This window comes from Lonchura striata, chromosome 25 (genome assembly GCF_046129695.1).
Source record: "Lonchura striata isolate bLonStr1 chromosome 25, bLonStr1.mat, whole genome shotgun sequence".
NCBI classification, from domain to species: domain Eukaryota; kingdom Metazoa; phylum Chordata; class Aves; order Passeriformes; family Estrildidae; genus Lonchura; species Lonchura striata.
Window position 1 is genome coordinate 8,899,540 of NC_134627.1, and position 17,887 is coordinate 8,917,426.

At 46.1% G+C, this 17,887-nt stretch overlaps 1 protein-coding gene across 2 annotated transcripts; it reads right to left on the bottom strand.

Annotated features, from left to right (window-relative positions):
• Nucleotides 1-1,736: 1,736 nt before the first annotated feature.
• Nucleotides 1,737-17,887, bottom strand: DDX42 (DEAD-box helicase 42). Of its 2 annotated transcripts, none has more exons than XM_077788382.1 (18): nucleotides 17,806-17,887; nucleotides 15,812-16,048; nucleotides 15,041-15,191; nucleotides 14,405-14,466; nucleotides 13,408-13,444; nucleotides 12,035-12,184; nucleotides 11,713-11,817; nucleotides 11,021-11,140; nucleotides 10,451-10,627; nucleotides 9,824-9,952; nucleotides 9,456-9,555; nucleotides 9,202-9,249; nucleotides 8,625-8,722; nucleotides 7,459-7,735; nucleotides 6,762-6,988; nucleotides 5,417-5,527; nucleotides 4,820-4,921; nucleotides 1,737-4,273 (listed from the first exon to the last, which is right to left on the bottom strand). In XM_077788382.1, the coding sequence occupies exons 2-18, from the start codon at nucleotides 16,030-16,032 to the stop codon at nucleotides 3,053-3,055; spliced, it is 3,336 nt and encodes a 1,111-aa protein (XP_077644508.1). In that variant the 5' UTR covers nucleotides 16,033-16,048; nucleotides 17,806-17,887; the 3' UTR covers nucleotides 1,737-3,052. The 2 variants fall into 2 exon arrangements, with proteins under 2 accessions (XP_077644508.1, XP_077644509.1); XM_077788383.1 differs by lacking the exon at nucleotides 17,806-17,887 and having other exon boundaries at nucleotides 1,737-3,664; nucleotides 3,884-4,273.

The window sequence follows — 17,887 nt, forward strand, 5'->3', positions numbered from 1 at the left end:
GAGCCCGATGCTGCCTCGGACTCTCCTGCCCAGCACCAGCTCTGGCCTTGTCCAGCCGGGGGAGCACAGAGTGCCTGTGGGGCTGCTCTGCAGCTCACCCTGCCCTCCCTCATCCTCTGCCGCTTGTGGATGGAGTGAACACCAACACACAACCACAGACTGGAGCAGGAGGCACTGGGACAGGGTGGGATGAAGGAGTCAGGACAAATTTTATGGCCTGCAAGGGTGCAGGGAACACTTGAATCCCCAACACTTCATCCATTATCACAAAGGCCCCTGCATGCAACTGTTGTGGTCCTGTCAGCTCACTGCAGGCTAAGAAGTGAATAAAGAGAGTCTGCCTGGCTTGTTTCCACTCTTCCATTCCAGCCCGGAGCCGACAGTGGGGGAAAGGCTGGAACCCTGGCCCCAGCCAGGTGTGCTCTCCCTCTGCCCCTGCCACGGACAGGAGCCCCAGCATCCCCCTGCCCTGCCTCGGAAAGCTCCTGGCCTGAGGGAAAAGGCATTCCCAAGGAGCTGTGTAGACAGCAATGAATGAAACAGCATGCTGGTGGTACACAGAGCATCTTTTTCCCACACAGCTCCTCAAGGCAGGAATTTCTTGCTAAAGACAGGGAGCAAGTAAATAACTGTGTGCATTCCCTATCTTCCAGTGAGAAGCTATGGTGCACTCACCATATGGGAACTTAAGGGACAAACATCCAGAAGCTGTGTCAGGCAAGGGAAGGGCTCGAGGATGCAGTTTAAAATCATCTCTTGGAAGGAATTTGTCTCTTTGGAAGACACCAGCACAGATCCAGGGACAGATCCCCTCCCAGGGCAGCTGGAATGCTGCTTACACTGCTTCCTTGTTCCGAGGTCATGGAACCAGCCCTCCCACAGACCTCACACAGCCCTGCAAGCTGACATTTGTGGCTCCCTGCCACTGATCAATATTTGACCACTCGCTTGCCAAGAGGCTCCTGGTAGGTGGGAGAGGGGTGAGGAATTCCAATAATCCTACAAGGAGCAGAGGGAAGTGTTAACAAGAAGGGGAGAACCCCCAGCATATGCCTCACAGGTTCCCAGCAGCAGTGGGCTGGGATCTGGGAAGGGAGGGAGCAGATGGCAGCTCAGACTATGGGGCTATTTTTACATTTTGTTTTGAAACTCCAATCTTTAATTGCAGCAATGAACCTTCAGGGTGAGAAGGGGAACACAACAGCTTGTAAAGCCCTGCCAGTCTGCCCTGAAACACCCTTGTCTTCACACCGAATGTGCAGAGCTCAAACCAGGGCAACAATTCCTGCTCAGACTGTGGAGAGGGAATTCTGGAAGCTGTTTTAAAAAACTCCAGCAGATCAGAGCTGGGTTCTGAGGGGGCCCAAATAATCATGTGGTATCTGAACTGTAGCCAGTTCAGGTGTCAGTCAGCTCTTGGGGCTGCTGCTGAGCTCTCTTTCCAGGTATGCCCATGACCCCACAAAAAGCTGGGATGATGTCCCACATGTCCTGGGCTGTATCTTTTCCTCTTATAAGTGAAGGAAAATGTATTCCCCAGGAGACCTTGAAGTTCAAACAGAGTTTGTGAAACATTTTGGGGTGAAAGATACTAAGAAAAACCACAGGAAGTATTTTATCAACTGCAATCCACAACTTCTGGTGAGACAGACACAGTGGGATCTCCAGGCTGTCAGTTCTCCATTTGCACATCAGGGCAGCCAAAGGAACAGGAGAATAAAAAGCACATGCTTGCATATTTTTGTACCAGTAATAAAACATTTACTAGAGCAAGCAGAAAGTAAATGCACAGCTGATAAAGAAAACATCACAATGTCACAAAACCCTGACAGCTTCTGGTACATCTTCCAGTGGAAACGAGCCAGCGGTGGGTGCTGACATGTCCCAACTGAAAAGTCCTTCCCTACCTTGTGGCAAAAAAAAAAAAAAAAAAAGAAAAAAAAGAAAAAAAAAAGAAGTTATAAAATGGGAATACACACGAGTTAAAAATGGGTAAGCGAGATTTTACAGATTTACTACATGTGTCCAAAATAGGGCCAGATTTGAGCTGTTTCTTTTCATTAATTGTTCTCTGAGTTCTCCCTAAGGGCTTCTGAGCAACAGATCCCTGAATTTCTGAATCTTCTTCCTTTAGCCACACTTCTTGGGGGGCTCCAGCCTCTGATTGTTGTGGTCTATCTACATTGCCTTCCCTTTTTTGCTTTTAGTTTGAAGAAAGCACTCAACCCTCTCAGAACAGAGGGTGCATAGGCACAGCAGAGACACGGGTTTGCTATGCAGGCTTCCACCAGAATGAAGGATATTAGAAAACATAAGGTTCTTCCAAAAAAAAATAATATCTGGGCAATGGGATTGGAATTAAACTACTGACCACAAACAAAACAGGGAGTCCAACCTACACTACAAATGAATTTGTGGTTTGCTGGGATGGAGAAGGATCCCTTGAACAGCTCCATTCACACCAAACAAACAAACAAAAAAAAAAACCAAAGAAGTGAAACCAACTTGCTCTGCCCCACCTTCAGCAAAGCAAATTGATACATTCTTAGTTGATGAGGAGAGAGGTAAGGGGTAACCAAACAATTTGGGGAGATTATGTGAAAAGGAGATGGAGGAAGAACTCACCATACTGACCAAACTGCTGCAAGATTAATGTCTAACAGGCAGGTCCTGAGCATCTCTAGGTGGACTGGACTGGTTTGTAAATGTGAACGCTGGTTAAGAAAAGACTAATTTATACTTCTATGGACAACAGTTTCTTAACGTTCAGGGATGTGAAACAGCTTATTTTTGTCAAGAAGATCTGTTGAAATCCAGCAGTCACTCAAGCACTGAATGTTTCAAAGCAGAACCCAATCAAAATCATTTCTTTCACTAAGTGTTGTGTGCATTTTGTTCGGGTGAATCTGTCCGCAGATGAACTTGCACAGGGGTTCTCATGGTTTCCTTTTCCTGTCCCAGCTGCTCAACAACCAGTTACCAAAAACCCCAAGAAATCTTCTGGAAAACGACAACACTACCTGCAGAGCCTCCAGCCTGTGAACCCCAGCTTTTAACTGTCCCACCGGCTCTTCTTCCGCTTTGGGGGCTCTGGGACAGCAAAACCATCTGTCTTGTCTCGGCTGTTGGCCTCCTTCCTGCTCTCTCCGTTCCTGCTCTCGCTGTTCCTCCCCTCGCTGCTGATCCTGCCGTCACCGTTGTTGCGGTTGCCGCCCGGCAAGTCGGTGAAGTGCCGGCCCTCGCTGTGGCGATGGACGTCGCCGTGGCGGCCGTCGCTGTGCCGGGAGGGGTCACCGTGCCGGCCACCACCTTCGCTCTGGCGCTGGCCCTCATTGTAGCGCTGGCCCTCATTGTAGCGCTGGCCCTCATTGTAGCGCTGGCCCTCGTTAAAGCGCTGGCCCTCGTTAAAGCGCGGGCCCTCGTTAAAGCGCGGGCCCTCGTTAAAGCGCGGGCCCTCGTTAAAGCGCTGGCCATCGTTGAAACGCTGGCCATCGTTGAAACGCTGGCCTTCGTTGAAACGCTGGCCCTCATTAAAGCGCTGGCCCTCGTTAAAGCGCTGGCCATCGTTGAAACGCTGGCTCTCATTAAAGCGCTGGCCCTCGTTAAAGCGCTGGCCATCGTTGAAACGCTGGCCATCATTGAAACGCTGGCCATCATTGAAACGCTGGCCATCGTTGAAATGCTGGCCATCGTTGAAACGCTGGCCCTCATTAAAGCGCTGGCCCTCATTAAAGCGCTGGCCCTCACTAAAGCGCTGGCCCTCATTACAGCGCTGGCCCTCACTGAAGCGCTGGCCCTCATTACAGCGCTGGCCCTCGTTGAAGCGGCCACCACCCTCCCCTCGGCCACCGCCGCCCTCCCCTCGGCTGCCACCCTCCCCTCGGCTGCCACCCTCCCCTCGGCCACCGCCGCCCTCCCCTCGCCGCGGGGCCTCGCCGTGCCGACTGTTCCGGTTGTCGTTGTACCGTTCCCTGGCGAGGCCGCCGCCCTCTCGGCTGTTGGTGCTGGTGTTCGTGCTGTTGAAGGCCTGTGCTCCGGCACTCGGGAATGGGGGCACACTGCTCAAGCTGCCCGTGCTGGTGAAGCCCGGGACTCCCTTTGCTGCCGCGGTGGCTGCCACGGGGCTCTCGGGCTTGGCGGCGTTTTGCTGCGCTGAACTCGTCGGGACGGAGTTCAGGCTCCCTGCACTTGTCCAGCCACTGGCACCAGCAGCAGAGTTCCCAGTCTTTTGGTTATTTAAACTCGCAGCGACAAAGTGACTCTTGTACTGGGACTGCAGGAAAGGGGGAGACAAAAGAGAGCAGGTTTGGCTCTGTGCTGCCCCACGGAACACGAAGGCATCGTGTGTTCACAAGCCCACCTTGAATTTTGGGGCAACAGAATTCCTAGAAAAAGTCAGTTTTGGAGTGATTACATTCTTCCTGTGCTTATGGACAGAGTTAGTAACAGGCACCTCCTACCACACAACACCAACGAGGGAATTCTTACATTGTGGGGTTAATTTTTACACTGAAGACAAAGAGCTTCTGATTCCCCTTTTGATTGCAATTACAGTACTGCTAGTAAGCAACCTCAACAGAATCAAGCCCACGTGCAGAATCCAGAAAGAAAGAAGAGCAAAGAGGCAACAGACAACAAAGTAAGTTTGGTAAATTTGTGCAAATGTGTTCAGTCCAGCCTGCACCTAATTCCACCACTTGGGACTGCCATGCTGAGTGTGCTCCAAGTGACACAGCCACAACCACCACCCTCAACTTCCCTGAAATTACAGGGCTGCTGCATTTTCAGGGGAGAAAAGGAGTCCAAGCATGGAACCAACCTGGAAAGCTGCTTTCATTGCTGTCAGCCTGTCCCCCATGGCCCCTGTGGATGGCTTGTAGGCCTCATAGTTGCTCATCACACTGTTGTTGTTTCCACGGTCCTGTGCGAAAACACAAAGGGCAACTGCAGAGGTTTATTCCACATAGACACACTCAGTTCAACCACTGCTCACATTTATCCTGTCCCTGCACTCAGGAGATACATACACTAAGGATGACAGACTTCTGGAGAGCCCTGAGCAGTGGAACAGTTTGCTCCATTCCTTTTTCTGTCAAGAATCAGACTGGAAATGGCTGGAAATTTTGAAGCAATTTATTAGCATTTATTTTACAGCGACAGTCTATTTTATGAGGAATCTCCAAACCTTCTGGATCACTCTAGCTCTAAAAAAAAGCAGCTGTTAACAAGAGAAGAACAGCACAGGAGACTTTCACTTGAGATATATGATCCTAACTCTGAAAGATGCTGAGCTATGAGAACTTTTAAAGCAGACACTGTAAATCCCGTACCAAGATTTTTTAAATTAAAGAGTAATCAATACTAAGTGAAGAAGCTCCAAGAATCTGTGAACAACCTCTTCAGCATCTCTACTTACAGTATTTTCTGAGCCCAGCCCGGGGCGTTCACGGTATCCCAAGCCACCACCACCAATATTCAGCTTCTTGCCCTTCCCTCCTTTAAAACGGGATTTCCGGAACCATGGATTCTGTAAGAGAAGGACAAGTGTTTCTCAACACAGGGAATAAAAAGCTTCATAAATGCATGTAATGAGGCTGAGAGAAAAAGGATACTGAGCATTTCAAAAGACAAATGTAAATACTGTTTTCCATTTAACCACACAGCTGCTGTAGGCAGTTGTGGCATGTGGGTCTGATCCTTTGAGTTGCAAATGCTCTCTAAGAAAACTAATTTTACACCTTCAACTCTCGTTCATGTTAAGGTTTTGGGGGTGTACATTCCAATAAACCCAGGAATAAACGCAATTTCCAATGCCATCACTTGGGAGCTCTGCTCTTGCTCATACTTTGGTTTCACTGATTTAACTAAGGAGAAATGACAGTCTGTCAGCAAAACTTTCTGTACCAAGCAGTGGCCAGGGAATGTCAGCCCAAACAGACTTGCTGTTTTATTATTTAAACCTGGTGTTTAAATAGTAGTTGGCTGCACCTCTTTTTATGCCCTACAGTCTCTCCAAGTGGGAATAACTCAATTGTCTTCCTACAAACTCCTCTCAAGGCAGTCAGGGGAGCTCTGCCTCACTAATTCTGTCCCTTCTGAAAATGCTGCCTCTGTCAGAAAAAGAATTTACTTTTGGCAGCTGCTGTCCAAGCTACTTGCTAATGTGTCCACAGGCCTGCTAATCCATCTCTGAATCTGGGAGTTGCCAAATTCCCAGACTGGCAACTGGGAATTGCCAATTGGGCTCTCTTGCAGCTATATAGACAGCAAAAGACAAGAAATTAAAGAGTTGGTAAGTTCAGTGGCACAAGCACGATTGCTGCAGCTACCTGTCATACCTGTATGTTGCAAACCTGCCAGAGAGCACTGGCAAGCAGGTGGAATGATCAAGCAACAACCCTTTCACAGAGGGAATGTCCCTGTAATTGTTTTCTAGTTTAGCTTTCAACTAAGCTGCATCTCCCAGGTGCCTGCTATAAATCTGACTGTAATGAGACACTGGAATGCTCTGCTGGCATCAGCAGATTACAGCTCCTAATTTCCTAGGCAGTGCCTGGCCCCAAAATAGATCACATACTGTGTTACAAAATATTCATAGATTCTTTCAAAGGCCATTAAAAACACTAGGACACCTACTTTAAACCAGGACAGATCCCCAAAAGCTCACTGCTAACACACGATGGAGCCAGCAACATGAGCTAGCTGATTTTGTGCTGAATCTGGAGTGAAACCTCCTCACCTCAAGTTTTGCTGGTTCATACCTGCATTGCCAAATCCAGCAGCTCTTTGGAGACGTGCTGGTTGGCACCCTCCAGGTTTCTGACGAGGTCACCAGCGAAGTTGCTGTCCTTGGGGGTCAGCAGAGTGTAGGCCACTCCCTTCTCCCCCGCGCGGCCGGTGCGGCCGATCCGGTGCGTGTGCGTGTCAATGTCCCGAGCCACGTCGTAGTTGATGACAGTCTTGATGGAAGGGATATCCAACCCTCGAGCTGGAAGAAAGAGCAACGTGGTGAGAAGTGTCATTATCCCCGGTTAACTCCGAGCAATTCCTCTGGTACCAGGGTAGCACCCTGCTCTGGTCCTGCGGGCAAAAGGAACATCAGCTGATGAACGAACAGCAACCACTTCCTTAAGACACAGCTTTTCTTTCTGTACATTCAAAAATGACAGGCTGTAATTCAGGCATCATTAAGAGACTAAAAATAACCCCCCTTGCCAATGCCATTTACTGCACAGGCACACAGTGAGACTCTTGGGGGTGTCTGTGCAGGGCCAAGAGTTGGGCACCATGATCCCTGTGAGTCCCTTCCAGCTCAGGATATTCCTTGGTTCTGAAAAGCACCTGGAAAACAGTGTCCTGCAGGTGCAGAAACCAACCTGGCTGCCTTCCACTGAAACATGCTTGCCTTTCTGCAGATGCCCACAGCTTGTCTGAGCTGCTTTCCAGAAGGTCACGTACCTGCCACATCAGTAGCTACCAGGATGGGGATCCCCTTTTTCTTAAATTCTGAAATGACTTTATTCCTCTCGCTCTGGTCCATGTCCCCATGAAGCAGCCCCAGGTTATGATCCTCCTGCTTGAGGTTATTGGCCAATTCCTCTGCATTGGCTTTCTTGGTGACGAAGAGGAGGACGCTCCCCGAGGACGTGAACTCCACGAGGCGCCGCGTCAGCCAGTTCCACTTGCTGGGCCCAGAGGGGAAAATCTCCACAATCTGAGTGACATCTTCATTGGCCTAAGGAGAGAAATGTCCTTAGGGTCAGCAAGGTAGGAGGAATACACAGACTTCCCACATGTTCTGCATCACAAGTAATACAGTGCAGTGCAGCTTACAGCACTACCTGCAAGTTTGCTCTGAAAGATTTCATTTTTACACATTTTAATATTATTTCAAGGATGATGCTCCCATTACACAATGATAGTTTAGATCAATGAATAGAGGCCCTGTGATTGAGCTGTAAAAGCTGGTGCTTTTCTTGAGCAAAATCAAGGAAAATTTTTCACAGAAAGAAGGGGATTCAGGCAGTCTTCTATTTTTGTTATAAAGGGACCTGATGTAAAAATCAGAAAATATAGAGGACTGGTTGAAAGAAGGATGTTCTGAAGGCACATTGTGAAATTTCCCAACAGTTTCAATATATTATTAGCAAAGTTTCTTTCTACCAAGTTTATATCTGCCCACTTCATCAACTTCCTACTAGATCCCAGCCTGCTGATAGTTCAGCTGTCGCTGTCAAACAAGTCCAGCATCAACATTCCCATGTAAACCACAGGACAGAGATTTTAACTTTCAAATTCTTCACTGCAGAAACTCAATGGCTTTGTTTATGCTTTTGAGACAAAACTGAAAGATACAACCATTGATTCAGCCTAATAACAAAAATAAACCACCACATTAATGTTCTACTCCTTGATGAAACCTCCCAATACTGCAGGAATATTTTTTGGCAGAAAGGTCAAGATATAAATAGAAACCCACTATTTCCAAAACTTTCTATTTTTGCTAAGCACAAATTATTTAAAACTAACTATAAATGATGAGTCTTGCAGTTTAACTTAAATTTCAGAGAACAGAAACAGAACAATTCCTTGCTCTGAGTGTCTCACAAGTATTATGGAATTACCTCTCCAATGTCTCCTTGCACAACCCGAATTGGGTCGATCAGAATATCCCGAGCCAATTTCTCAATCTTCTTACGGAACGTGGCACTGAACAAGAGGGCTGGAAGAGAAACAGGCTTCAAATGCCTTGAAGTAGAAACTTCCTTTCAGAACTGTAAAAACACTGCACAGATGTTGTAAAGGAGGACCCAGATTCCTGAGTGTCAGTGAACTGAAGCTGAGGTTTTATGGGCTCTAATGGAAATTACCAACCACTGTTAGAGTACCATGAAATGGAAACACATTTCATAGCATCTGAAACATGGATAATACAGGGTACTGCCGTGAGCTTTCTCTCATGGCAGCTCAGAACACCGAATTTAAAGGCATATGAACATGAATTCAGCTAATCATCTTTGCTCTGAGTGCAGTCGGCAGAGGGATTACAGAGAGATGAGCTGAATGCTCACATGTCACAACTGCTCCCTCCCAACAGCCCACACTGAGAATAACACCAGCGGACTTTGGCACAAGTCTCCTGGTGTGGCTGTGCCCAGAACTGGAAAGCCAAGCTCTGCTCCAGACTCACTGTTTACTCACTCTGTCTGTCAGGACGCACATGGCTTGCGATTGATCTGACCTGATATTCTGCAAAGGAGAAGAAATGCTCTAATCAACCCTGTAAGCTCAGAGCTTAGAAAAATTAAGTCAAAATGCAGTTTCATTGCTTTATTTAACATATGATCACAGAAGGAATGAGTGCTTCTTACTCATTAGTTAATTTTACAGCCCACCCCTAAGCTGGGACTGGGCATCACTGCTTTCCAACACAGTGACTTTGGATGAGTACGTACCAAACCCCATATCAAACATTCTGTCAGCCTCATCAAACACAAGGTAAGTGACTCTCTGCAGATTTGTAGCTTTCTTTTTCACATGATCAATCAAACGACCCTAGGAAGAAAAGACTTTTTTTAAAGCACAGGTTTTTAAAGCAACAAATTTTTTTTTAACTGTTTTTAAAGCACCTTTAAAAACATGTTAATTTATACAACTACCTAGCTGCTTTTCATCCTGACTTACCAGAGACTTAGCACAGAAAACATCGCAAGGCTTCAGTCTAGAATTAAGTGCCAATATTCACCTCATAGGAACAGATTCTTACAACTTTTTTCAAGTTGAAGAGTGCAAACCTCTGGTTTTGGTGCACACAGGTACTTACTGGTGTGCAGACCACGATCTCTGCCCCCTCCTGCAGGGCCTTGGCTTGCTCCCACATGCTCCCTCCTCCGTACACGGCCACGGAGCGCAGGTTGTAGGCCTTGCCAAAGCGCTTGCACTCGGAGTGGATCTGCAGGTGTGACACAAACACAGCACAGCTCACATCAGACAGCTCTGAGACAACACACCTACCCTGCAAATGCAGCGTGGGGCCTCAAATGCGCTCTTCAGCTACCAGCTTAATTAAATGATTCTGAACTCCTCAGGGGTGAATTCTCTGACACATGTGGATAATTTCCAGTAACTTGAGAAACCTACTTAGGCATCCAACAATAATTTAACCTGCAGGCTCTATCCTTTTGCACACACAGTTTGTCACAATGCATACACAGCATTCTTATACCTAAAAATAATGTAGGAGCATGCTGCAAAAATTAAAAATTTTATGTTTGTCACGATTCCTCAAGAAAACGATGGGAAGAAAGAGCTGTGAGCTGGACCCAGGCTACTCCTGCACAAAGTAGTTTTTTCAAATAGTTTCCTGCAGTTATCTGGTAATTTCTGCCACGAATTTTGCCTTCTTCTCCAAGCAGACTGGCTGGTACATATAGGAACGCTGCACACCTACCTGCTGGCAGAGCTCCCTGGTTGGGCAGACAATCACTGCAATGGGACCATCCCCTGGCTCAAGCTCCTTCTGGTCCATGATGTGGATCAGCATTGGCCAGATGAAGGCGGCTGTTTTCCCACTTCCAGTCTTGGCTATCCCAATCATGTCTCTGCCACTTAGTGCCACTGGAACACCCTAAAAAGAAGGTGATTGGAAGCCCACATTACACCCAGTCTAGCACATCCTTGTGCTAGACAATACAGGAAAACTCGGGTAATGAGGAAAGCCCAAGACAAAAAAACCCTGAACCTTTTTCTTCCATACATTTCTCTAGGCAAGAGACATCACTTGAATATTCTTCATTTGCCAAAAAGAGCAATGAAAAAGGAATATGGATATATTTACAGTGGTCATTCAACAAAGAAAAAAGTGGCAAACTTCTATTTAAAATATACCAAAGCCATTTTTCTAGAAAAACCCACTCTGCAGGCAACTAGTATTGCATTTGTCTCCTCCTCATGTGGATGAGGGAGCTTTGCATGTATTATATTTATTCTCTTTACAAGTTTGAGAAGTAACAACACTCACCTGGCATTGTATTGGAGTGGGTTGGGTATACTCAGATTTCCTAATCTGATGCATAAGTTGCTCATCAAACCCAAAATGAGCAAAACTACTGCCAGGTCTTGGAGGAGCAGCCCCGGAGACCTTGGGAAAAGAAAAAGATCTTTGTTCATGAACAGCGAGAGAAAAACAAAGAGCAATCTGTTAAAAAACAAACAAACAAACAAACAAAATGGGTGTCTCTGCCTCTGAAAAAGAACTATACTTTTTGAGTGGACAATAAATTTAACTGGGTGCAATTTCCAGATGTGTTGTGTAAATAAGACTTTCAGGTATAAAAATTTAATTATCTGTCAATAACATGAGCATAAAATAAGCTACTAAATCGTTTTTACCTCCTTGTGTCTAAGTGATGTTCTACCTCAAATAATTCTCTTCACAGAAAGTCGCCCCACTAACACATCAGAAATGGCGAAGAACTAATTTCTGCATCTATTTCCAGTTTTAACTCCTAGCTCTGGAGGTCTTTAGCCCAAGTAGCATTCCTCACTGCCCACTTCCACAAATCCATAGGAGACTTCCAAGAAATCAATGTCACTGCAGGTGTCTGAGAGGACTGGATTCAAAAGCTGGAGTTCCCAGTGAAAATCTTCATTTAAATTAAGATAGTTCAGGGAGTTAAAAGCTGCTGGGAGAGCAGTTTGTGGCCAGCTTACCCGGAGATTCAGCTTATGCCGTAACTCCACCACTTGCTGCGGGGTCAGGCTGGTGATCTCTTCATGCTCATCATAGAAATTTTTCTCAAATGGTGGGTATTCAATCTGCAATGTAATTAATTTGTTACTCAGTTAGTCCAGACTCAAGATTCCTTTTCTGAAGTTCTTATCTGTCTGCCAGAACACTTGCTTAAATGAAGCCATTTCAAGGAAATTTAGTATGACTTACCTAAGAAAGCACTGAAATATTACAGGGGCCTCCTCAGCTCCTGCTTTCTGGAATGCCTCAAACAGAACAGAACAGAACAGAAGTCCCTCCTACCTCTGAATGGTCAATAGGTGGAAGAGGATCAATGATTTTTTTGGACGGTGCAATTGGATTCCCATCACTATCATACTCCAGGTTATCCTCTTCCTCCTCTTGTACCACACCAGCAGTGGGGTTCTCAGCCATGTAGCGAAAATACGCTTCCTGCAGCAAAACAGATCAGCAAACTCACATACAATAGGAGCAAAAGTACTTCTGTATGTGCTAAGTGGCTGTTTGCTTTCACACCCACTACTGAGGAAAAAGGTAACTACTTTCACTAGAACTAATTCTTCTAATAAACACCAACAGATACATCCTGAAGGACAAGAAGTACCAATGAAGAAAACAACTCCAGTGTCAGATACACCACAAAATGCTCCTAAAAGCCAAACTTGTCTTGTGTCTGCTTAACAGTGCCTTCTACCAAGTCTTGTTATGTTTAACAACAGAAGGATCTATTCTTATTTCCACATGAACAAAGCACAAAGAACAAAACACTGCAGGTTTCTAAACAGAAAACACATTGTTACTAAGCATATGGTACTGACTTTTTAAAACATGCTATGCCAAAGATAGTTTCTTTACTTCCTCTAACTAGACTTCAGGAGATGAAGAGATACCTATCTTTCATTGAGAGAATCAACAACAAATGTGAAAGAAAGTATTTCAGAAGAGTCCTTCAAGACAAGCCCGAGTTAAGACACTGTCACCCTGTCACGTGAAGCAGCCCCAGGTTGCTCACAAAGATGTTTGTGTCTCTCAGATTCTCACTGGCTCAAACTCTGGCACAGCTACACTCACCACACTAGAAACAGAGACCTTCAAGGCCAGACAACCATGCTAAGCTCTGCATTAATTCAAGTAACACAAGTGTTAGTAACTACAGCTCAGTAGGAAGATCCATTATGAAATTAAGTTTTTTCTCTTTATTATTTCCGCTACAGTGATACTTATGCAGCTCAATGAGAACTGGAACTTCTCTGAAAACAGGGATGAAAGAGCCTGATTCTTGCTCTGAACAGACCCCACATTTCACTGCAAGGAGCCTCCACAGTCCAACAGCCTCTCCCTGGTGTCCGCTGCAGCTGATTGTGCTAATTGCAATGTGTAAGATCCTCAGACACTGAACAATCTGTACAGGAAAATTAAGTTCTAACTGACTTGAAAAAAATCTTCTTCAGTGAATGCAATTGTCTAATATTCTTCTTAAACACCTAGGAGGGTAGAGACAGCAGGGTAACCACTACAGCTTCCTGCTGAATTGCCCAGATACTGCGCATGACACTGGAATTTTGTTTGTCCCTAGCAGTTATGTGTTTGGAAAGGAAAAGTTAAAAATACAATACAACAAAAAAAGAAGATAGAAAGACTGCATAGGAACTCACTTGGTCATCTTCCTCTTCAATGTCATCTCGAATACCCCTGGAAAAACAAGCGGAGAAAAAACTTCCCTGCAAGTGTTCCACAGACTCAGCTCAATAGCTTCATTTGATTAGTGCTGAGCTCCAGATTTCGTGGAAGACACAACACTATTAACTCGGCAACATTTATATTCCCAACCCATGGAGTTTTCATATCTGGTGCCAATCACAGCAGTGACCCTGCAAAGACTTCTCTTTATTTCTAGTACTGAGACTGAAAGATTAGGATTCCATCTTCCCAGCAGAAGCCACATCAAAGATCATCCTGGTCTAAGCTCTTGATGCTACAGAAGTCCCATAACTGAAGAGGAATATGAGCCAGAAAGTGCAAATCCAGTTCAGAACTTCCCCAGGTGGTGATTTGGATCTGGTGTTTTGTGTCAGGTCCATGTATAATCTGATCAATCCCATGCAATGTAACTTCTACAATATATCTGACACGTCTATCAAGAATCAACAGCATAATCACTTTCCTTAATCAAAACAAATAGATAAGCTACACAAATTTAAACTGTTTTAAACTCCAAATGTAGTACCCTGATCATCATGTGCTACCTGATCTATCAGCTTTAATGTCTAAAACCTAGTCCAAGTTTAGAAGAGTCTCCAGTAGTCCAGGTACAGCAGCACTGAATTGTTTTGCTCACAGAAATGCAATTTTAAGCTAAACCATTCTGATCTCTCCAAGGCTGTGGGAAGCAGAAAAACTATCCAGGCTGATCTGGAAAGTGGCAGGAGTACAGCGTGTTGCCCCGATTTCTGTGACCTAGAAAGGCTTCTTGCGTGGGAGAACTCTCAGCGTTCTTGCAGTTTGCCATGGGATGCTGCCATGGATTCTTCCCTATTATCCTATTTTTACAGCATCTCATGCACAGGTTACTGATCATCAACAAAATGCACTGGGATTCTCTGAGCACCACACAAGACAAGGCAGGCATGGGAATGATAAAAGAGAACTTACTTAACGTTCTTTTTTTCTTTGTCTTTATCTTCCAGTCTCTTCATGTCTCGAGCAGCTTGATCCTAGCAGGTCATAAAGTTGTCACATGTTAAAAAGACCAAGATGGTAAAACATGGGAGGGAAACATATTCCTGGATAATTAAACCATTATGTCACAGAGACAACACTTCTTGGACTAATCTTCATCTTGTTCTGTATCTGATTATGTTAAATAAATTCTCCTACTACTACCTTTGAGTTTATATACTACTCTAAGCTTGTGACAGTGCCATTAAAAAAATAATTTCCCATATTCTTCCTGAATCCAACTAATAACAGAACTGTAGCCAAAAATCAGCTCATCATAAATACAAACAATTTCCATTTAGGTAGTGAAAAACACAGAAAACCTTAGTTTGATATTCAGAAACTAGCAGAGCTCTATGTGGTATTGTTCTGACATCCTCAAAGCAGTTACACAGTTATTGTAAGTGATATCCATTCTCTGTCTATCTAATTTTTGAGGTCTAACTAACACTGCAAAGTTAAGTGGCATTTTGACTGCAGCTGCCAAAGCCCTGAGTGACATTTGCTACCCCCGACTGCACACAGGTACAGCCACAACACTGAATAAACATGCCCCAAGCTGGCTCTTGCCTCCACTTCAGCCATGAATGCCTCCAGAGGATCATCATCGCTGTCAGAGTCCGCCGATTTGGAATGGAACTGCTGGCGGGTGGGGGAATTCTCTGCAGGAATGTAGGGCAATTCCACATTGCTGGAATCTTCCTCTTCATCCTCAAAGTACCTGAAAAAAGTGATCAACAGCCCAGTCAGCACATGGCTTACAGCACTGTACTGTCTTTCATTGTTTTGGATTGAGTCAAGGTACTCACATGGACAACAGAAGTCAGTATGGACACAAGAGAAGATGTCAAGATTTATTTATTTACAATTATTCATGTTAAAAGTTCAAAGTGATGGCAGGGCAAAGAGATATAATAAAATCGAGTCTCTCTTCATCTTTCTTGTAGGCTCCCTTTAGGTACTGGAAGGCCACAATTAGGTCAGCCCCAAACTTCTCCAGATGAATAATCCCAACTTTCTCTGTCTTATTTATACATTTATGTAGCCAAGAGACAGGTTAGTAAAGAACTGTGGAGATCAATGTTTTCCTGTGCAAAAGACACCCCAATTTATCCTACTTGGCTCCAACTCCGAGAAGACCATAGAGTGAATAAAATATGTTCTCCAGAGGGGAAAGCTGGAGGAGTAAAGCTTCTGCAGGCTACCGTAGCATCTCACGGTCTTCTAAGTATATTATTCCGTATTTGCTTATATAAATGTCACAGATACTTCCTCTAACCTCAGAAACACAAAAACATTAAAATCTAGAGCTATGTAAACACAAGAAGTAACTATACTTACGCATTCTCCTCATCAAAATTGGCTCTCTTTGACCCAATTTTGTAGAAGGAAGGCAGCTGAGGAGGCCCCGATTTCGCAAATGCTGCCGAGGAGCCGGCGGTGCCGAAAGCACTGTGGGACTGCTGAGACAGCTTGGGCTCCTCTTTCTTGCCAGGTGTTATGGCAAAGCCACCAAACCCAAAGCCTCTCTTTGTACCAGGTCCACCTTTATTCCAATTCATGATGTCCCTGATATACCTGTTAAAACAAGAAAGGACAAATCAATGCTCTGATTCAGGCAGTTATAGGTAATTGTTATGATTTTTCTTGTTAGTTGGTCACTTCAGTCATGACACAGGGACTTGTGGAACGCTGAGTGATAAGAGTTTAATCTGTTTCCCAAAAAGGATGGGGCTCTGGTCTTTTGTCAGTATGAATACACCCACAATTCCAAAGAAGAATAAAAACAGAGTGGTTGTCTTCCAAAACAGGTTGTGTCCTTCAAGGATTACTTAAATACATTTAAGACGTTACCTGTCCTGTTTGCAGTCTAAGACAAACAAACCTAAGGCCAGAACGTTGAACACCAGGAGGAAGAAGAGATGAAAAGGCAGCTCAGCATATTCTGCATGTCCACATTGTGGCATCTGTGTTTCATGGCTTGTCAATACCTCACTGCAGCAACCCAGCAGCCTCCAGAGAAATGGCCCCAGAGCAGCACAACGTCCCGTGTGAGCCCCAGCACATCTCTGCCAAAAGCCAACTCCCTTTCCTCTCAAACCACCTTCAGCCACACGTCTCTATTTGTTATACGTATACATATTGATGTGCTCCCCAATCTCTGTTTTTCAAACAATATTTTAAACACTCCACATAACAGTGTCTGCCCAGAATTTGAATTTTTAAGATGATGACTGAACTGATATACTAATATTTACAGTTTCCATTCTTGAGTCATTTAGTTACCTGCATGGTCAAGCAAATCATACCTGTAAGGCAGGAAAGAGAGCAAGACATTCACAGCTTTCCAATGCATTATAATTGACTGTCCAAACGCTACAAGTCTTACTAAACAAATCCTCACACTGAGAATCTTCAGTGAGATCAGAACTCACTAGCAAAAAAACAACTTCAAAACAATCTGAAGGTAAATAGTGCAGCCGGTCCCTGTGCTGAACATTTACCAGCTTGGGGCTTGCTCAATAAATCTCGAGTCAAGACCAAAGCTCAGGAGTGGATTTCGGGGGAAACTGCTGTTCAGCTCTCCACGGCAGCAGCTGACCATGGAGCCCTGTTTTCCCTCTTGTCCTGACACCCTGTAGCTTTTACAGCTGCGGATCCGTGGCACTGGGAGATCAAAAAGTACAATGGAGGGGTGTGAGGTGGAACCACATTTTGGCTACGACAGCACAGTGGGAACCTTTGAAAACTGTTAAGTTAAAATCTGATTGTAAGAATTCTTCTTCACTGTACCTATCCACCTTTCCCCCCCACCCCTCTGCCACCTCAAAAAATAAGGAGGAGCACTTTTTTATTGTCATACAGCAGCAGAAGTACAAAACACGGTCAGTTCGCCCACTCGCCAGCAGCGAGCGAACAGGTTCCCACAGGAGACCACAGGAACACCCCGCGGGCTCCGCTGCCCTGTGGCCGCCGTTCCGCGGGGGGAACCTCGCGGGACGCGGAGCCCGGGAGCGGCGGGCACGGCGCCTCCGCCGCTCCCGGTCCAGGGGGAAGGGCGGCGGGAGCCCCGCCCGCGGGATCGCCGTCCGCAGGGCCGGCAGGGACCGGGGCCGCGGGCCGGCCCTGTCCGGCACGCCGGGCCCTGCGCGGGGCCCTTCCCGCCGCGGACCCGCGGTGCGGGGCGGGCCCTTTGTGCGGGGCAGGCCCGGGCTGCCCGCGCCCGCTGCAGGCCGCGGCTACGGCGGGTGCCGCCCGCCAGCAGCCCCGCAGGCCGGCGAGGCAGGCTCTGGCCCGGCCCCACTGCCCACCCGCCCCTCAGCGCCCGCACTCACCGCCGCCGCCGCCGCCACTTCCCCGGTTACCGGGGCGGGGGTGGGGACGGACGCGCCGACGTGCCCGCGCGCCGTGCGTCAG

Bases quoted from the DNA above. Each gene is read 5' to 3' on its own strand.
- DDX42 (XM_077788382.1), bottom strand. From the start codon at position 16,032: ATGAATTGGAATAAAGGTGGACCTGGTACAAAGAGAGGCTTTGGGTTT. The intron at 9,556-9,823 runs GTAAGTACCTGT...TTTTCTTCCTAG, and splicing joins AGATCGTGGTCTGCACACCA to GGTCGTTTGATTGATCATGT. The intron at 6,989-7,458 runs GTACGTGACCTT...TCTTTCTTCCAG, and splicing joins GGTAGCTACTGATGTGGCAG to CTCGAGGGTTGGATATCCCT.